This window comes from Rhinoraja longicauda, chromosome 15 (assembly GCF_053455715.1).
Source record: "Rhinoraja longicauda isolate Sanriku21f chromosome 15, sRhiLon1.1, whole genome shotgun sequence".
In the NCBI taxonomy this organism is placed as follows: Eukaryota; Metazoa; Chordata; class Chondrichthyes; order Rajiformes; family Arhynchobatidae; genus Rhinoraja; species Rhinoraja longicauda.
The window spans coordinates 50,446,523-50,467,540 of record NC_135967.1 but is presented as its reverse complement, the minus strand read 5'-3'; the positions used below and the strand labels follow the sequence as shown (position 1 = coordinate 50,467,540).

Sequence of the window (21,018 nt, the reverse complement as noted above, 5' to 3'; positions counted from 1 at the left end):
CCAAGTGCTGAATAAAAGCCTTTTTCATTTAAACCCTGGTTTTAAAATCTGGTCTGGTTGAATTTTTTCTGCACTATAAGAGCTCCTGCACCTAAGTCCAGTGTCTAGAACCGTAAGGGGTGAGTGGGTCGAACCACTCACGGGGAACCAGTGTGCACGGCCTGGTCAAGGGATCAGAGCAAGGCACGGGGACCTTAGGTCGGGCGAAAGCTCGGCGCAGAAACCCCTTACACTCTATGAATCGAGTATCTGTCACTATGATGAAGGTGGATTTTCCTGCACCTGTCTCTCCCGACACGGCGATGTTCAGCTCGGTCTTGTCCAGCTCTTTCATCTTATTCTCTTGCAGAGGTTGAATCATTTCCGCACCACCCGTTTCAGAGTCGGACTTCAGTTTGCTGAGCTCATCCTGTGTGAAGTCTGTGGGAGTCTCAGACTGAGCCGACTGTTAACTGAAAGGGCCAGCGGCGGGGCGGGCACAGCGGCGTGGGGCGAGTACAGCGGTGGGGCGGGTACAGCGGTGTGGGGTGAGTACAGCGGGGTGGGGCGAGTACAGCGGTGGGGCGAGGACAGCGGTGGGGGGCGTGGACAGCGGTGGGGTGAGTACAGCGGGGTGGGGCGAGTACAGCGGTGGGGTCAGTACAGCGGGGTGGGGCGAGTACAGCGGCGTGGGGCGAGTACAGGGGTGGGGCGAGTACAGCGGCGTGGGGCGAGTACAGCGGCGTGGGGCGAGTACAGCGGCGTGGGGCGAGTACAGCGGTGGGGCGAGTACAGCGGTGGGGGGCGTGTACAGCGGTGGGGTGAGTACAGCGGGGTGGGGCGAGTACAGCGGTGGGGTCAGTACAGCGGGGTGGGGCGAGTACAGCGGAGGGGTGAGTACAGGGGTGGGGCGAGTATAGCGGTGGGGGGCGTGTACAGTGTTGGGGTGAGTACAGCGGGGTGGGGTGAGTATAGCGGTGGGGGTGGTGAGTACAGCGGTGGGGCGGGTACAGCGGTGGGGGGCGTGTACAGCGGTGGGGGGCGTGTACAGCGGTGGGGTGAGTACAGTGGGGTGGGGTGAGTACAGCGGTGGGGGGCGTGTACAGCGGGGGGGGTGAGTACAGTGGGGGTGGGTGAGTACAGCGGTGGGGGGCGTGTACAGCGGGGGGGGGGTGAGTACAGCGGTGGGGGGCGTGTACAGCGGGAGGGTGAGTACAGCGGTGGGGGCGTGTACAGCGGTGGGGGGCGAGTACAGCGGCGGGGCATGTGTTTTGCGGAAAAATATGAGGCAAAATCGGAATAGAGGAAATGAAATAAGAAAGCGGAAACTTCCAGCCAAATTCGGAAGGGTTGGGAGGTCTGTGTGAGAATATTATTCAGGTGAAATAAATGAATGGTTGGAAGTACTTCGCAGTAAGTGTTCCTATCCAACACATCCCCAATCTCAGGGATTTCTCGTCTTGAGTGTTTTTATTTCGGGCAGTAATTTTTCCACTGACATACAGTTCTCCGAACATTAATGAATGAATTGACGAGAAAGATAATTTCTTGTTGCACCTTATTCTTTTTACTCATTTATGTTTGGTGACGGTCGACACATTGTTCGGAAGCTGGGTACGCTCTAATGCCGATGGGTGACTACTTTAATGCTGCTTGGTTCTGTGGCATTTGCCCACAAAGGGACTTTCTGATTCACTGTTACGTTCTGGTCTGAGCTAGACGCAGCTCTAGTTGGAAGGAGCTTGGAGAACATGTGCTAGGGTAATATTGGGAAGGACAGGTTGTCTTTTAAGCAAATACACAGAAAGGGGGGTGGGTATCTGGAACGAACTGCCAGAGGAGGTAGTTGAGCCAAGTACCATGACAGCATTTAAAATATATTTGGACAGGTACATGGATAGGAAAGGTTGAGAGGGATATGGGCCAAACGCGGGCAGGTTGACTAGTGTAGTTGGGTCATCTTGGTCGGAAGGGTCAATTTCCGTGCTGTTTGCCTAGATTAATCTGTGAAAGGTTGAACAGCCGAACATTTAATCCACTGCAGCACAAATGTAAGAAAGTGGAATTTATTTTTAGAGAATATATTCAGAAAGATCTTGACCAGATGAATGTGCAGATAATGATCCCATTGTGGGAGAAACTGGAAATAGGGGTCACTGATTTAAAATGCAGGGATGTCCATTAAAAAAAATGTAGACAGACCTAAAGCCACGATTTTGGGAAATAAAGATTTGATGTTATTATCAGAACAGCAGCTAACTGTTTTAAAACCAGCACAGGGCAAGCAGCAGATATGTGTTCCCGGCTCCTACTCTGAATTTAGATGATTTTATAATCCTTTACACTCTCTGTAAATGTGCTCAGTCTGCTTGGGCCGTGGCAATCTTCTACTTCTTCATCTTAAGCCCTTTGCTCCTCTCGGGAGCGTAGGCCATTGACAAATGTCCTCCACCTCACTCGGTTGTTGGCGGTTCTTGCGAGATCTCCCCAGTTGAGCGCACTATTTTTTATTTTGGCAACATTGGCAGCCTTGCCAGCCTGGAACATGGTTCGGATGCTCCATGTCCCCACAAGGATAGATTTCTTTGGCGTCAGAAGGGGTGTCAGATTCCCAGCGCCCTTGCGGGTTTGGCTGGGAAGTGTCATGTTCCCCGTCGCTGGGGAACCTTCTTCAACCAAGTGTGTCATTTGGTTTTCATTCGTCAAAGTTTCTGTAACTCATACTGTTTTCCAGGGGGTGGGGTAGTTAACCCAACGCCCAACCCCCAACATGGAGGACCAGGGACTACTTTGTCTGCCTCCTCACCCATGACCTGTCCGGTTTGGTTGAACCTGCGCTGTGGCAATCTCCCGGTTGTTAAACACTTCATTTTAGAGCACATGGTATTGGAGGTAGGGTACTCACATGGATAGAAAGTTGGTTGACAGACAGAAAGCAAAGAGTGGGGATAAATGGGTCCCTTTCAGAATGGCAGGCAGTGACTAGTGGGGTACCGCAAGGCTCGGTGCTGGAACCACAGCTATTTACAATATACATCAATGACTTGGATGAAGGGATTAAAAGTACCATTAGCAAATTTGTCGATGATACAAAGCTAGGTGGCAGTGTGAACTGTGAGGAAGATGCTATGAGGTTGCAGGGTGACTTGGACAGGTTGTGTGAGTGGGCGGATGCATGGCAGATGCAATTTAATGTAGATAAGTGTGAGGTTATCCACTTTGGTGGTAAGAATAGGAAGGCAGATTATTATCTGAATGGTGTCAAGTTAGGAAAAGGGTACGTACAACGTGATCTGGGTGTCTTAGTGCATCAGTCACTGAAAGGAAGCATTGCAGGTACAGCAGGCAGTGAAGAAAGCCAATGGAATGTTGGCATTCATAACAAGAGGAGTTGAGTATAGGAGCCAAGAGGTCCTTCTGCAGTTGTACAGGGCCCTAGTGAGACCGCACCTGGAGTATTGTGTGCAGTTTTGGTCTCCAAATTTGAGGAAGGATATTCTTGCTATTGAGGGCGTGCAGCGTAGGTATACTAGGTTAATTCCCGGAATGGCGGGACTGTCATATGTTGAAAGACTGGAGCGACTAGGTTTGTATACACTGGAATTTAGAAGGATGAGAGGGGATCTTATCGAAACGTATAAAATTATTAAGGGTTTGGACACGTTAGAGGCAGGAAACATGTTCCCAATGTTGGGAGAGTCCAGAACCAGGGGCCACAGTTTAAGAATAAGGGGTAGGCCATTTAGAACAGAGATGAGGAAAAACCTTTTTAGTCAAGAGAGTTGTGAATCTGTGGAATTCTCTGCCTCAGAAGGCAGTGGAAGCCAATTCTCTGAATACATTCAAGAGAGAGCTAGATAGAGCTCTTAAGGATAGCAGAGTCAGGGGGTATGGGGAGAAGGCAGGAACGGGGTACTGATTCAGAATGATCAGCCATGATCACATTGAATGGCGGTGCTGGCTCGAAGGGCCGAATGGCCTCCTCCTGCACCTATTTTTCTATTGTCTATTTCCCCAACTCACCTTTTTTTAATTTCCCTCTCCTGACTCTCAGTCTGAAGAAGGGCCTCGACCCGAAACGTCACCCATCTCCAGAGATGCTGCCCGTCCCGCTGTGTTTCTCCAGCATTTTGTATTGATCCTCTTTGTCAGTATTTAATTGTCTATTGCACACCATGGCACATTTACATGCAGGTGTGATGTTGGTTCTGCATCCATCATGCCTGTTAGTTGCTGAATGTATTAAGTCTGTATTACTGGAGGGATGCATTGCATTGCAACAGCGCTGTCAGAAGTGTTTCTCAACACCAGCCCCGATATGATCTTTGCAAATTTCTTCGTATTATTCCTGATCACATAATTTAATCAGTCACACAATGTGGAAATAGGTCATTCTGCCCAACTTGCCCACAAAATACTCAATTGTGCTTTTTATTGTCACACCTTTTAATTGTTAACACAGTGAAATTAGTTTCCTTCACACTGACCAACATGTCCCATCTACACTAGTCCCTCTTGCCTGTGTTTGACCCATATCCATCCTAACCTGTCCTATCCATGTACCTGTCCAAATGTTTCTTAAACATTGCAATAGTACCTGCCTCAACTACCTCCTCCGGCTACTTGTTCCATCCACCCACCACACTTTGTGTGAAAAAGTCACCCTTCAGATCCCTATAAAATCTTTCCCCCTTCACCTTAAACCTACGAGCTCCGGTTCTTGATTCCCATACTCTGGGCAAAAGATTCTGTGCATCTACCTGATCTATTCCACTCATGATTGTATACATCTCTATCAGACCATTATACACCTCTACTAGATTAGTCCTTTACCCAAACTAAATTCAACCCAACTCTTAAATGATCTGTTATTTCATTAATTAAGGGAACCAATTTGCTCAGTGGAATATTTAGAACAGTCTGCAGTCTGAATAAATTACGCCTGTCTTCATTTCTTTAAGTCCCCCATATCTGTAAAGTCTTTATGATGAACCAATTTTTTCTATATTTTATTGATTACCACCTGCGACACAATACCCTGGATTGCATCCTCAATATAGCAGATGACTTTGACTTGTACAGTCTGTGGAATGAGGTGCTGCCCATTGATTAATGTTTGTAAATACTATGTGCATGAGTTGCATGGAATCTTGTACTCTATGGAGGACCTTGGCAACCTGTGGAAAGGTGCAATGCATTTCCGCAGGACACACAACTCTCTTGGTGTTTCTCGAGATACATTGCGCTGTACAACAAAACGCAAGAAAAACGTCAGACCACAATATTTCCATTTCTATTGAAGTTTTATCTTGTACAATCGCAAGGCACAGATATGTATTTATGAGAGAAATATTCGGCATATTGTATGTTAATCACAGAGCGCTTTTCAATTATACAGATCATGAACATAAATTGCGCTGAAAATCAGAATTAATACAGTTCATAAGTTCTAGGAGCAGAATTAGGCCATTCGGCCCATCAAGTCTATTCCACCATTCAATCACGACTGATCTATCCTTCCCATTCAACATGCGTTAAATGAGCATTTACAATTCAGATTTTAAGCTACACATTATTTTTACATAATGTAATGGCAGTTTCTATACCTTCTCAAAGTCCAACTTCGATAGCCATTACTGCTCGGGATGGAATGGAGGTTTAGCTTACGCACGCATCGCACTCTGAGATAACAAAACGAATCTTCCAAACGTCTTTTCTTGATTTATTGGTCTTTATTAAAGTAGCACAATCAAAGAGTAATTCATAACCTTTCATCCTTATCAACTGTTTCTTCATCAAACAATACAGTAAAATTCATATAGTCGTTACCGTGTGGTTCTTGCGAGTGTAGCTGGCGTGAGTATGACTGGTGCGAGCCTGCTAAAGAACTGTATTCTCTCCAACCTCCGAGACTAAACTGACCCACAATCTCTGTTGCTACGTTAGCCTCCTCCCATGTAGACACTCCCCATTACGTATTAAATCACACCCACAAACATGCAAAAAAGGCATAAACTAGAAATATTAAACATAGCCATAATACAATGACAGTAACTAAATTAAGAATAAATGGCTCCTACACACCGGCCCCTAATTGTTCTGCGTATATGACGAAGCAATTACCAATAGATATTAAAAGGAGCTATAAAAGCTTAATATTTATCAAAAACAAAAGTAATATGCATTATCTGTTGGCAATCAAACTTCTTTAGCGATTCTTCGATCTTCTCCTTCACCTTCTAGAAGCAGACATCTTGGTTATCGGTCTTACCAAGATGTTGTCCTTAGTCTGAAGTCGTACAGTAGGGACAAAACCTTTAATGTCTGGCATAATCTACAGTATCCTGCCCATCAACCAAGAACCTCGTGGTGCAGTAGAATCAACTACCAAGACGATATCACCTGGAATAAAATTTATTCTCACTCTCAACCATTGTTGACGCTCTTGAATTAGAGGTAAATATTCTTGTGTCCACCGTTTCCACCGTTACATGAAAAACGAAACCCTTGTGGTTTAACGGTAGATACATCCTTTTTCATTCAATCCTTCGTTTCTACGGGTATTGCGGCAGCAGCAAAACTACATTCCTTAGGTCCTGATCTTCCCTTGATTTTAGTAAAGGTAGAGCCTTTGACGGTTGTTGATTTAGGATCTTGAATATTCCCATAGCATAGGTTTGACATTAACCATACTTCTCTTTCCATGAAATTCACCAGGTCAGGAAGCATGGCCTCTCTATCGTCAACCTCCTGTATCAGGCCTGCTTTATCTCTCCACTTTTCTCTAAGCCTATAGGGCAGTTTTAGAACGATAGCCTTCATACTACTAACAACATTCATTTCTTCCATGTGGCTGCTGTTTCTCATTGAATTACAACAACCACTAAGAAATATCGCAAACTTATGCAAAGCCTTCACATCTTTTGCCTTAATAACTGACCAAGCAAAGGCCTTCTTCACGTATGCGTTAACAATCTTCTGTTTGTTAACAAAATGCTCCTCAAGCTATTTTCTTGCCTTTCGATAGCTCTCATCCGCAGGCAAATGTCGACAACTTTTAACAAGCTGCTTCGAATATCCGCTTGTGTATTGCTCCAGAAATCGTAAACGATCTCTGTGACTTGATCTCACTCCTTCTTCAAACGCTACTATGAAAGTTTCATATTGTAATGTATCACCATCATATTTAGGAATTTCCATTGCGGGTAAGGTGGCAGAAAGATTTTGTTGAACCATGAGCTCGCTGAGTCTCATTTGATTCCTTACCAAATCATAGAATTCATTTTGAAATCCCTGGCTCAGTACAGGTCGATCCGGATAAAATTTGTCACGAGCCCCATAATCATTTGTTTGTCTCTGGCTGGGTGCAGGTAGCTGATGAACAGGCCTCTGAGAAGAGTACTGGGTTGGCTCATTTTGAGCCGTAACAGTCATTGCAAAGGTAGGTTGCTTCGGTCTAGCACCCGGTTGCTTTGGTGAAGTTTTGTCAACCATCCACTTACTCAGTGCCAGTTCGGCATCACGAGACCAGGCTGGCCCTGGCTGTGGGTTGGCTTCAACTGTTGTTTCCAGCTTACAAGCTCCTTCTTGGATCAAGGAACTCCTCTGAGATACTCTCGAGCTGCATCTTGATCCTCGCTCGGCCTTCCAGTATGTCCCTCCTTGCCTCTACAGCTGCCAGCTTCGTGGCTATTTCCAGCCATTCCTTCTCTCTCTTCAGCTGGTCTGCTCGTTCCTCATCCTCCTGGTTCTGCTGTTCTGCTCGTTTCTTAGCCTCTCTCTTCAGCTCTTTCTCTTGTTGCTCAAGCTGGTATGTTTTCTCCAAGGCGGCAGCTTCTAGCGAGACAGCAGCCATCACAGCTTCAGCCTCCATTTGAGCAGAGACCCTCGTAGTTGAACTGGCTACAGAACCAGATTTACGTCTAGATCTTCGTGTTGAGACGTTTGAGACACTATCCTGAGGTGTAATTTCCTCTTCCACCTCAACACCTTGTTGCATTGCACCTTCTACTGTAGAGTGCAACGTTCGAGCCCTGATTTCAGACAACCATTTCTCCGCGTCAGTCATGAAACCATCAAAAATGTTCACCCTTTCTTGGAACCACTGAGTGTCCCATTGGAGTTCTGGCTTGGTCAGTTGTAAACTCAGTAGTGACTTTTGTTTTTCTCCAACCCCATGGTAAAGGTTGAGTAGTTGATCCAGACCAGATTTTACAATGTTCGCATTCTCATCTAATTCCATTAGTTCCTTCTGACAGACAATTAATTTGATGACCTGCTTCCACAACTTGTCACTCTTCTGGCATCTTTCCAGGTAGACTGCTTGCCCTTTTTCCGAAAGATAAATTTCTCTTTTTTCATATCTTCTTGATTTTTGTTCCACATCTCCCTCCTGTGGCGGTTCCTCATACTTACCTGATGGAAGATCCATGATGAATTGGTGCTTATAGCTATGTTCCAGAAACACCAGAAGAATTCACAACAGAATGAGTATTTTTTCAAAACACATCATTAATTCCAAGGCTGAAAGTCTTGGGCCAGCACCTATGGTAAACAATCGCTGGCTGAGCACCTTTTCTTGTAGAAGTTCATAACATAATTAATTTTTCAAGGTTGTGCTCTGCGAGTTTGGTTTCCTTATCTCCTCGTAGCATAAACAAGCTTCTTGTATCGAATAGTACTTCTGCAGAATTTTCTCACAGGCTTTTAAGTTTTTAGACCTTAACTTAAAATTACGACTAAACAGTCGTCTACTCACGGTACCCGGTCAATGAAGTGTTCAATCTTCTAATGATCCAGGTGTCAATTTGGCTTCAACCGGCAGGTTCTTTGTTCCAGGATTTCAGCTCTAATCTCTGGCACAGATTCAGCTTCTTCTTCAATTCCACTGTTGCATCGGATGTTGCTTGTAGAACAAGTCTTTCTTAGATTCTTCTGTTAGAATAGTTTTTTACTTTAGTCCACTCAGAGAAAGTTCTTTACTCTACTCCACTGAGAGAAGTTCTTTACTCTACTGCATTCAGAGAAGAGTTCTTTACTCTACACCACTCAGAGAAGTTCTTTACTCTACTCCACTGAGAGAAGTTCTTTACTCTAATGTAATGGCAGTTTCTATACCTTCTCAAAGTCCAACTTCGATAGCCATTACTGCTCGGGGATGGAATGGAGGTTTAGCTTACGCACGCATCGCACTCTGAGATAACAAAACGAATCTTCCAAACGTCTTTTCTTGATTTATTGGTCTTTATTAAAGTAGCACAATCAAAGAGTAATTCATAACCTTTCGTCCTTATCAACTGTTTCTTCATCAAACAACACAGTAAAATTCATATAGTCGTTACCGTGTGGTTCTTGCGAGTGTAGCTGGCGCGAGTATGACTGGTGCGAGCATGCTAAAGAACTGTATTCTCTTCAACCTCCGAGACTAAACTGACCCACAATCTCTGTTGCTATGTTAGCCTCCTCCCATGTAGACACTCCCCAATATAATTCCTTTCAAGAGATCATAATATTTTGTCATGTTATCTATTGATTTTTGTGTTATAAATTCATGGTTTTTACCTGTGCTAATAAAAATGTCGAAAGATTGTTTAGTTGTGTTGCATAATTATTATCTATATAATTATTAATTCTACCCCCATCTCCACGTGTTAATATAAAGCTCTAAAGGGAGAAGAAGCAAGAATTGTTTTACCATTTTAATAGTTCTTCAATTATTCGCAATGGCATTCAAGGTTTTTAAAAACCATGACAGCTTCTTGCGTGTGGGATGTAAAGAAAATAGGTGCAGGAGGAGTCCATTTGGCCCTTCGAGCCAGCACTGCCATTCATTGTGATCATTGCTGATCATCCACAATCTTTTTAGTAAATTCTGTGATTGGGGCTTCTTCATCATTGTGATGCAAGGGAACTTCAACACGGTGAAAATCTGACCCAACTATAAACCTCAGAGGTTTGTAGGGATGATGTATTTGCATTTTTTCAATAATTTGTGTGCTTTACTACACCTCTTTTTTGCTAAATATCCGCAGCGTTCCAGCTGCATTTTTATGCCTGTCAAATTGGCTGCATACTGTAAGGTGCTGTTGATTGGTACCTGGCAATGGTGCAACGGGTAGGTCTGCTGCCTCAGTACCAGAGATCCGGGTTTGATCTCTACCGAGGGTACAACCTGTGTGAAGTTTGCATGGTTTCCATGTGACCATGTGAGTTTCCACTGGGGTGCTCAGGTTTCCACCCACACCCCAAAGACGTGTAGGATTGTAGGTTAATTGATCTCTGTAAAATTGCCTCTCGTGTGGAGTGAGTGGATGAGAGAGTGGGGTAAAGTGGACATAGTGTGAAAGGGCGATCAATGGTCGGTGTGGAATTGGTGGGCTGATGGACCTGTTTCCATGCTGTATCTCCAAACTGAAAGTTCACCAAACTGTGCCTTCTATAGGCACATACTTAATAACATTTCACCTTGATTGTTACAGAGCTTGTGAATTTGTGGAAGTAAAACCTGTCCATCTCACTGGTGGTTCTTCGTCATCATAAATATACTATCCCTCTTCTAGTTATCCAGCAAGATTTGGCATTTGACTTCTTCAGTCTATTGATTACTTTCAATCTATTGAAAGTAAGCATGCAGGTACAGCTGGCAGAGATGAAAGCTAATGGTATGATGGCCATCATCACGTGAGGATTTGCGATAAGGAGCAAGGAGGTCCTACTGCGGTTGTATAGGGCCCTGGTGAGACCGCACCTGGAGTATTGTGTGCAAATTTGAGGAAGGACATTATTGCTCTTGAGGGAGTGCAGCATAGGTTCACCAGGTTAATTCCCAGGATGGCGGGACTGACATATGATGAAAGAATGGGTCGACTGGGCTTGTATTCACTGGAATTTAGAAGGGTGAGAGCGGATCTTATAGAAACATATAAAATTCTTAAAGGATTGGACAGGTTAAATGCAGGTAAAATGTTCCTGATGTTGGGGGAGTGCAGAACCAGGGGCCACAGTCTAAGAATAAAGGGGAGGCCATTTAAAACTGAGATGAGAAAAAACGTTTTCACCCAGAGAGTTGTGAATTTGTGGAATTCTCTGCCACAGAAGGCAGTGGAGGCCAATTCACTGGATGAATTTAAAAGAGAGTTAGATAGAGCTCTTGGGGCTAGCGGAATCAAGGGGTATGGGGAGAAGGCAGGCACGGGTTACTGATTGTGGACGATCAGCCAGGATCATGTACGGGCAAATGAGATCAGTTGAACTTGGCATAATGTTTGACACAAACACTGTGGGCTGAAGGGCCATTCCTGTGCTGTACTCTTCTATGTTCTAATGTCAAACGCTACCCTCACCACCCTCTCCGCACTCTCCGTCAGTTCCTTCAGCGCACCTCTCAGGATCTTGAAGGTCATGAGAAACGATGAACCTGCTCCAAAAATGGAGCCAATGACTGGGACAAAGTCTAGAGCTAATTCCAGGGCTGAAACCGTCACAATAGCAGCTCCCCAACCTATCCTAGCAATTATATCTAGAGTTATTTTTCCCAGCAGGGGAGAGTTTGCTGCTGCTTTCAGCTCCTCCATGGATTTACCTGTTCTGTCGGCCAGTCGCTGAAGGGAAGTGTCATTAAGACCCAGGCATTTCCTGAATTGGATGATTGCTCCAATCAGTATGGGAATGTCACACGCGAGAGAGACTCCAGGGACAGGGATGGCTCCTAATGATCCCGAGAGGATCGCCAATGCCCAGATCCCCTTCTTCAGCAACTCACTTTTCTTCTGAACAATCTCCACGCTGAGGTTGGGAAGGGCCAGGACAAAGATCCTTTTCTTTATATTTGGTAAATCACCTTCCAGTGCTTTATTCAACTCACAAAAATCATACTGATCCTGTTCAAAACTGGATATCAGGAACACCCTGGGATCAGTGATCCCGACCTTCCCCAACCCACAGAGGCAGTCACTCCGGATTATTTCCAATTCTGCATTTTTATCAAATTCCTTCCGTTCCTTCTTCATTGTGTTAAGGTCAGCGTCAATCTTCGAGCGAACAAAATAGAACCTCTTCCCCAGCCGCTGAATCTCATTGGCAAGTTTTGCATCATTCTCTTTGAATCGACTAGCTGACACTATGATGAAGAAATCGTATTTTTTAAATTGCATTTTCTTCAGGTAGGAACTCGCTGTTAATCGTGTAGATCCGATCCCCGGCAGGTCCCAGTAGCGGACATTGGGCAGATTGGGATGTGGGTATCCGGTTGGCTCCATTGTAGTCTCTGTGGGGCCAACCGCAGCCGCTCCCTCATCTTTGCCACGAAGCCCTCTCATGGTGTTGATGAAGGTGGATTTTCCTGCACCTGTCTCACCCGTCACGGCGATGTTCAGCTCGGTCTTGTCCAGTTCTTTCATTTTATTCTGTATCATGGGTTTAATCTTTTCCACACCACCCGTTTGGAAGTCGGACTTCAGTTTGCTGAGGTCATCCTGCGTGAAGAATGTGGGGGTCTCAGACTGAGCCGCCTGTTGACTGAAAGGAAACATGTGTTGGAACATGACCGAAAGGAAACATGTGTTGGAACATGACTGAAAGGAAACATGACTGAAAGAAAACCATGACAGTTTCCAGTTGAAACAGCATCCAAATACATTGCACATTGCATCATGACCAGATATCCTCGTGTCAATCTGACCTATTGATTGTACAGCATGCTAAACAAAGCTTTTCACTGTACTTCAGTACACATGCACAACAATAAGGGTAAATATAGTTATGGTTGAAATGCTTTTCCTGTTACAGAGCAAAGTGAAGAGATATTCTGTGCAGTGGGATTATAAAGGGACATATAAAATTATGAGGAACATCTGTATGGTGATTAATCACTTGTCTTTTTCTCAGGGTAGGTAATCAAAATCTAGATGGTTTCCAGTTGAGGGGGAAATATGACTGGTGGCTATTTGGAACTAGCTGTCAGAAAAGCATTCAGAGAATTGGCCCCCACTGCCGTCTGAGGCAGAGAATTCCACAGATTTACAACTCTCTGACTGAAAAAGGTTTTCCTCATCTCCGTTCTAAATGGCCTACCCCTTATTCTTAAACTGTGGCCCCTGGTTCTGGACTCCCCCAACATTGGGAACATGTTTCCTGCCTCTAGCATGCCCAATCCTTTAATAATCTTATATGTTTCAAAACTAGCTGTCAAAAAAGTGGTGGAGACAGGTACAATGATAATAATCATAATTGTAATTTATGAACCAATTATGTTTTGCAACATACGAGGAATGTGGTTGGCCTTACAGTCATACCAAAAAAGCACAAGGCAAAGAGTGGCAATAAAGGGGGCTTTTTCTGGTTGGCTGCCAGTGACCAGTGGAGTTCCGCACGGGTCAGTGCTGGGGCTATTAATATTTGGATGAGGGGATCGAAGGCTTTGTGGCCAAGTTTGCAAATGATACGAAAATAGGTGGAGGGGAGGTAGTGTAGAGAAAGCCAGGACTCTACAGAAGGACTTGGACAGGTTGGGAGAGTGGGCAAAGAAGTGGCAGATGGAATACAGTGTAGCAAACTATGGACTCATTCATTTTGATAATAGGAATAAAGGCGTAGACTATTTCCTAAATGGCAAGAGATTCCACAAATCAGAGATGGAAAGGGACTTGGGAGTCCTGGTGCACTATTCCCAAAAAGTTAATTTGCAAGTTGAATCGGTAGTAAGGGAGGCAAACACAATGGCAGCATTTATTTCAAGAGGACTAACATACACAAACAGGGATTTAATGCTGAGGCTCTGTAAGATGCTGGTCAGGCTGCAATTTGGAGTATTGTGAGCAATATTTGGCCCTATATAGAAACATAGAAAATAGGTGCAGGAGGAGGCCATTCGGCCCTTTGAGCCCCCACCACCATTCATTGTGATCATACCTGATCATCCACAATCAGTAACCTGTGCCCAACTTCTCCCCATATCCCTTGATTCCACTAGCCCCCAGAGCTCTATCTAACTCTCTTAAATTCATCCAGTGATTTGGCCTCCACTGCCTTCTGTGGTAGCGAATTCCACAAATTCACAACTCTATGGCTGAAAACGTTCCTTTTCACCTCAGTTTTAAATGGCCTCCCCTTTATTCTAAGATTGTGGCCCCTGGGTCTGGACTCGCCCAACATTGGGAACGTTTTTCCTGCATCTAGCTTGTCCACTCCTTTTATGATTTTATATGTCTCTATAAGATCCCCTCTCATCCTTCTAAACTCCAGTGAATACAAGCCTAGTCTTTTCAATCTTTCCTTATATGACAGTCCCGCCATCCCAGGGATCAATCTCGTGAACCTACGCTGCACTGCCTCAATTACAAGGATGTCCTTCCTCAAATTAGGAGACCAAAACTGTACAGCTGGAATGGGGTTAGGAGGGAGAGATAGATCAGCCATGATTGACTAGCGGAGTAGACTTGATGGGCCAAATGGCCTAATTCTGCTCCTGTCAGACCATGAACATGGTCATTTGGAGTATCGCCTGCAGTTCTACTCACCCATTGGAGGAAGGAGAGGGGAAGCCCCGTTTTCTGAAGAATGAGGACATCTCTGATGCCCTAGTGTGAAACACCTCATCCCGGGCGCAGATGCGGCGTAGACGGAGGAATTGGGAGATGGGGATAGACTTTTTGCAGGAGACGGGGTGGGAGGAAGTGTAGTCCAGATAGCTGTGCGAGTCAGTGGGATTATAGTAGATGTCAGTCACTAGTCTTTCTCCTGTGATGGAGATGGTGAGGTCCAGAAATGGTAGGGAGATGTCGGAGATAGTCCAAGTATAATTAAGCGCAGGATGGAAATTGGAAGTGAAGTGTATGAAGTCAGTGAGTTCTGCATGGGTACAAGAGGTAGCACCAATGCAGTCGTCGATGTAGCGGAGGTAGAGTTTGGGGATGGGCCAGTGTACATCTGGAACAGGGATTGTTCGACGTACCCGACAAAGAGGCAGGCACAGCTAGGGCCCATGCGAGTGCCCATAGCTATGCCTCTGGTTTGGAGGAAGTGGGAGGAGTCAAAGGAGAAGTTATTAAGGGTAAGAACCAGCTCTGCTAGGCGGAGGAGAGTGTTGCTAGATGGGGATTGGCTGGTTCTACGGTCGAGGAAGAAGTGGAGGGCTTCAAGACCATCCTTGTGGGGGATGGAAGTGTAGAGTGCTGCCTGACCTGCTGAGTTACTCCAGCATTTTGTGAAAAAAACTGCCTGGATTAGAGGGTATAGCTATCAGGATAGGTTGGACAAATTTGGATCTTGTTCTCCCGAATGCTAGAGGTTGAGGGGGATACCCGATGGACAGAATCTTTTTCCCCAGGATGGAAATGTCAAGGAATATCTAGCACAGCTCTCAGGTTAAAGGAGTAAAGTGTAAAGAACATTTATGGGGCAAGTTTTTACACTGGAGAGTAACGGGTGCCTGGAACGTACCACATAGGGTGATAGTGTAAACAGATATGGCAGTGGCGTCTAAGAGGCTTTTGGCGAGGCACATGGGTATGCAGGGTATGGAGGGATATAGATCGTGTGTTGGCTGATGCAATTAGTTTACCTTGGCATTATGTTCAGCAGAGACATTGTGGGCTGAAAGACCTGATCCTGCACTGACTGGCCCACATCACGACACTGCAAGTCTATCCACTAGCCTCAAGGATGGGGTCAGGAATGTTCTGGGTAAAGCTGCAACCACAGATCCATCTTCCCTACTTGCCTGCAATGAGCACAGCTCAAACAACACTGTGCACCGTCCCACACTCAAAATGATCACATCTTCCACGACCAACACACAATGGGTTCACTGTGTGCCAAGCACAAGATGCCATGCTGCTACTTACCTGAGCTACTCTGAGAACAACTCCAAACCCCAAAACCTTCACCAACAAGCATTTTAATGCAAAGGGATGCTGCCACCATTAGCATGCACAGCATGCTGCTTATGAAAGATATCACTGTTCCTTCTGAAGGAAGGACTCAGCTATTGAGGAAGTATGACCGGACCACTTGCTCAGGGCAGTTAAAAATGGATATGAATTGGTTGTCTTGACTCCAATGTCTTTATTGTACAAAGAGATTAGATGCAAAGAGAAAGGACTTCAGTTGCCGATCAACTAGCACTCTCCTGTAACAATGGGCAATCTGAGCACTGGCCATGCCCTGCGCTGGCAGGTTGTACTGAGGCAAGGAGACACAGGGTGACAAGGTACAGGGTGACAGGGAGACAAGGTGACCGGGAGACAAGGTGACAGGGAGACAGGCAGACAAGGTGACAGCGAGACAGGGAGACAGGGAGACAAGGTGACAGGGAGACAGGGAGACAAGGTGACAGGGAGACAGGGAGACAAGGTGACAGGCAGACAAGGTGACAGGGAGACAGGGAGACAAGGTGACAGGGAGACAGGGAGACAAGGTGACAGGGAGACAAGGTGACAGGGAGACAGGGAGACAGGCAGACAAGGTGACAGGGAGACAGGGAGACAAGGTGACAGGGAGACAGGGTGACAAGTTGCGGCGTGTCCGGACCTACCTGGAGCTGCCTCCTCCCATTTCTGATCTCTGTGTGTCGCTGCTGGCCTGTGTGATGATCCAGTGATCCTCGCGCTGCGCTGAGGTGAGGTCGGGGATCAGAACTCCTCTTCGTCCTTGGATGTGCGAGTCTTCTCCTTCAAGAGGAAAGTAGTGAGAGAGTGAGTGCTGGTTTGTTCTGTACCAGAAATCCCTGAGGCTATTGGGAATATCACCCTTAATCGGGATGGGTTTAATGCAATCTACTAGAAAGTGGGCATGTACTCGCTGGAGTTTAGGAGGATGAGGGGGACATCATTGAAACTCACCAAATAGTGAAAAGCCTGTGTAGAGTGGATGCGGAGAGGGTGTTTCCACTAGTGGGAGAGTCTCAGAACTAAAGGACGTTCCTTTAGGAAGGAGAGGGGATCTTATTGAAACGTATAAGATTATTAAGGGGTTGGACACATTAGAGGCAGGAAACATATTCCTAATGTTGGGGGAGTCCAGAACCAGGGGCCACAGTTTAAGAATAAGGGGTAGGCCTTTTAGAACAGAGATGAGGGAAAACTTTTTCAGTCAGAGAGTTGTGAATCTGTGGAATTCTCTGCCTTAGAGGGCAGTGGAGGCCAATTCTCTGAATACAGTCAAGAGAGAGCTAGATAGAGCTCTTAAGGATAGCGGAGTTAGGGGGTATGGGGAGAAGGCAGGAACAGGGTACTGATTGAGAATGATCAGCCATGATCACATTGAATGACGGTGCTGGCTCGAAGGGCCGAATGGCCTACTCCTGCACCTATTGTCTATTGTCTATTGAGATGAGCAGGAATCTCTTTAGGTAGAAGGTGGTGAATCTGTGGAATTCATTGCCACCGAAGGCTGTGGAGACCAAGTCAATGGAGTTCTCTCAGGCAGAGATAGATTCTCCAATGTTATGGGTGTCAGGGGTTATGGGGAGAAGACAGGAGAATGGGGTCAAGAGGGAGATATAGATCAGCCATGATTGAATGGTGGAGTAGATGATGGTCCGAATGGCCTCAGCTATTACATCTGATAGAGAACAATGTTACTTACCAGTGACAAATTCCCCACCATCAACATGTGGCAGGGACTAGTTGGGCCGATCAATCGAAATGAGCAGGTACCGAAACAATGTCCATAACCAGGGGTCACAGTTTAAGAATAAGGGGGAGGCCATTTAGGACTGAGATGAGGAAAAACTTCTTCACCCAGAGAGTTGTGAATCTGTGGAATTCTCTGCCACAGAAGGCAGTGGAGGTCAATTCACTGGATGTTTTCAAGAGAGAGCTAGATTCAGCTCTTAAGGCTAAAGGATTCAAGGGATACGGGGAAAATGCAGGAAAGGGTTACTGATTTTATATGATCAGCCATGATTGTACAGGGTCCACATTACAACACAAGTACATATTAAACCCCCCAATTTAGCTTCTTTTACCATCAGCACTTGCCGCTCAATCAATAAGCAAAATGATCAAAGCTGCAATAATAATTTTCGGTTACATGAGAAACAAAGTTTTCATATAATCACAGAATCTAAAATAATACCGGTTACAGCTTACCCAGTCCATCCCACCTCCTCCTCCTCCGCCCCACCACCCCCTCCTCACCCACTCAACCCCCCTTCCTCCTCCCACACCCCCCCTCCTCCTCCTCCCCGCCACCCCCATCCCCCCTCAGTTACTCGACACCCCCTCCTCCTCCTCCCCAAACCCCTCACCTGCTCGACCCCCTCCTCCTCCACCACCTCACGCACTCCATCGACTCATCCTCCCCCCCACTCACCTCAACCTCTCCATCTCCCCTCCTCCACCTCCCCCCACCCCATCCCCCCTCATCCACTCAACCCCTCCACCTCCCACCCCCCTCCTCCTCCCTGTCACCCCACCCCCCTCACCCACTCCATCCCACCTCCTCCTCCCCCCACCCCTCTCACCCGCTCCCTCCCCCATAACCCCCTCCATCCCCCCGCTCACCCATCCTTCACCCTCTCCTCTTCCTCCTCCCCCCCTCCCTCTCCCTCTCCTCCCCCCTCCCCTGATGCTCTCGTCACCCCCTCCCTCCCTCCCGGCCATTGCCTACTGTCGTCACTCGTGCGAGGCCCGGCAACGCCGCTTAAAGCTCCCCCCGGGTTGGGTCGTGCGAGGAGGGAGAGGAGGGCACAGAGCGCGGCGCTGCCGTCAGGCGGGCGGGTGCTCCCCTCTCGGAGCGGGAGAGGCGACGCCAACTCCCGTCGGCCAGCGCGGCCCGGCCTGAGGAATGGCAGGTGCGAGGCATGCCGGGACGGGAGGCGGTGCGGGGGGCGCATTAGTTAAAGGTCCGGGTGGGGTGGGGGGGGGGGAGGGAGCTCATCTGTTGAAATCGTGCGTTGTGAGCTCACATGCTCAATACCCGGGGCGGGGGGGCGGTGGGGGGGGGGGACGGGACGGGTGAAGTGTGTGTGAGTGAATACACAATGGACTGAATACATCACGGGGGGGAGGGGGGGAGGGGTGGGGGGTTGTTGGGGGGGGGGTCAATTTGGACACAATTCTAACTGCGATATTGCCGCATAAACTGCGATCTTGGAGTGAAAACGAAACTGCAACCGCGAAAACAAATATTTCCGAGAAAGGTGTTTACTGAACACGCAAGCAAGGTTTAGCAAGATGAAAACTAACATACACACACTCACTCACGCACACTCTCTCTCACTCAAACACACACACACACACAACGGCTGCCCTGGTCGAACAAACCCAGTGAACACGATTCCAAGCCGCACTTTTGCCAACTCTCACTTCAATTCATCCCGTTAATGAAAACCAAGTGCACTGGAGACGTGAAATAAAAATAACATCAAACGCTAGAAACGGTCAGCAGCCCAGGCAGCCAATGGATCCTGGAGCTGAAACACTCAACTCAGATTTGATAACTTAGAAATAACTTAGAGATAGACACAAAAAGCTGGAGATGAGGAAGAACTTTTTCAGTCAGAGAGTGGTGAAGGTGTGGAATTCTCTGCTTCAGAAGGCAGTGGGGAGGCCAGTTCGTTGGATGCTTTCAAGAGAGAGCTGGATAGAGCTCTTAAGGATAGCGGAGTGAGGGGGTATGGGGAGAAGGCAGGAACGGGGTACTGATTGAGAGTGATCAGCCATGATCGCATTGAATGGCGGTGCTGGCTCGAAGGGCTGAATGGCCTACTCCTGCACCTATTGTCTATTGTCTAACTCAGCGGGACAGGCAGCATCTCTGAAGAGAGATAACTCAGAAACTGATGACAGATTCTCTCCGCGGCTGCTGCCTGTCTCACTGAGTGTTTGAACAGTTTCCAGTGCCGCTGCTCCGGTTCTGGTAATTACCTACTTCGGTTCAGGAGGAGACTCCGTCAGTGAACGTCCGCTGTGGTCGCCGCTCCAGTCGTTGCGTGCCTCTCACCTTGTCAAGTACTTGTTCCTCTGTCCCTCGCTCCCCCTCCCCCTGCCCAGTTCACCCACTGTCTTCCTGTCTCCACCCATATCCTTTCTTTGTCCCGCCCCCCCGACATCAGCGTAACGAAGGGTCTCGACCCGAAACGTCACCCATTCCTTCTCTCCAGAGATGCTGACTGTCCCGCTGAGTTACTGCAGCATTTTGTGATGCCTTCGTGTCAAGTATTTGGATGGATTGCTGCACCTTATCAATAAGGCTCAAGATGTGTGTGCGCCGAGTGACTTTACACTTTACCCGCCGGCGCGTCTCAGCCCCTCAGACCCGGGGCAGTGTGGAAACAGAGACGGCTAGGCGACAATTATACCGATAATGAGAATCACACGCAGGTCACAGGGAGAATCTGTCCAGACAGAAACCGTAGTCAGGATCGAACCCGGGTCTCTGGCGCTGCAGGCGCTGTAAGGCTGTAACTCTGCGGCTGCGCACATTATATAAACAAGCCCAGTCTGGGGTCACCGGCAATGGACTGAATACATCACGGGGGGAAACAAGACAGACACAAAATACTGGAGTAACTCAGCGGGACAGGGAGCATCTCTGGATAGAAGCAATGGGTGACGTTTCGGGTCAAGACCCTTCAGAATGAAGTCAGGGGAGAGGGAGTACGAATAGATTCAAACCTCGGCTTCAAAACCAACATTGGCTACCCTCCAGTCCACAAGAACTGACCCAAAGTCGAGAGAACATTGGGGCCACCTCCTTGAGTACTCTGTGATGCAGACCATCAGGCCCTGGGGATTTGTCTGCCTTCAGTCCCAACAGTTTACCTAACACCAGTTCCTGACTAACGTGTTGTTATCTGGGAGAAGGGAACAACAAAGAAAACAGAGATAAAATGTAGTCGGAGACACAAACAGCAGAACTGGGAAAGGGAAGGGATGGCGAGAGAGAGGGAGAGCAAGGGTTACTTGAAGTTAGAGGTCAATGTTCGTACCACTGGGGTGCAAGCTGCCAAGTGAAATATGAGGTGCAGTTCCTCCAATTTGCGCTGGGTCTCCCTCTGGTAATGGAGGAGGCCCAGGATAGAAAGGTCAGTGTGGG

At 47.1% G+C, this 21,018-nt stretch overlaps 1 protein-coding gene and 1 pseudogene across 1 annotated transcript; both read right to left on the bottom strand.

Moving 5' to 3' along the window:
• LOC144600310 (interferon-inducible GTPase 5-like) overlaps positions 1 to 7,413 on the bottom strand; it is an 11,533-nt pseudogene extending 4,120 nt beyond the window's left edge.
• Positions 7,414 to 11,260: 3,847 nt separating this feature from the next.
• LOC144600733 (interferon-inducible GTPase 5-like) lies at positions 11,261 to 16,727 on the bottom strand. Its single transcript, XM_078412656.1, has 2 exons — positions 16,511 to 16,727; positions 11,261 to 12,495 (listed from the first exon to the last, which is right to left on the bottom strand). Exons 1-2 carry the CDS (start codon positions 16,528 to 16,530, stop codon positions 11,292 to 11,294), a joined length of 1,224 nt encoding a protein of 407 aa, XP_078268782.1. The 5' UTR covers positions 16,531 to 16,727; the 3' UTR covers positions 11,261 to 11,291.
• Positions 16,728 to 21,018: the final 4,291 nt, after the last annotated feature.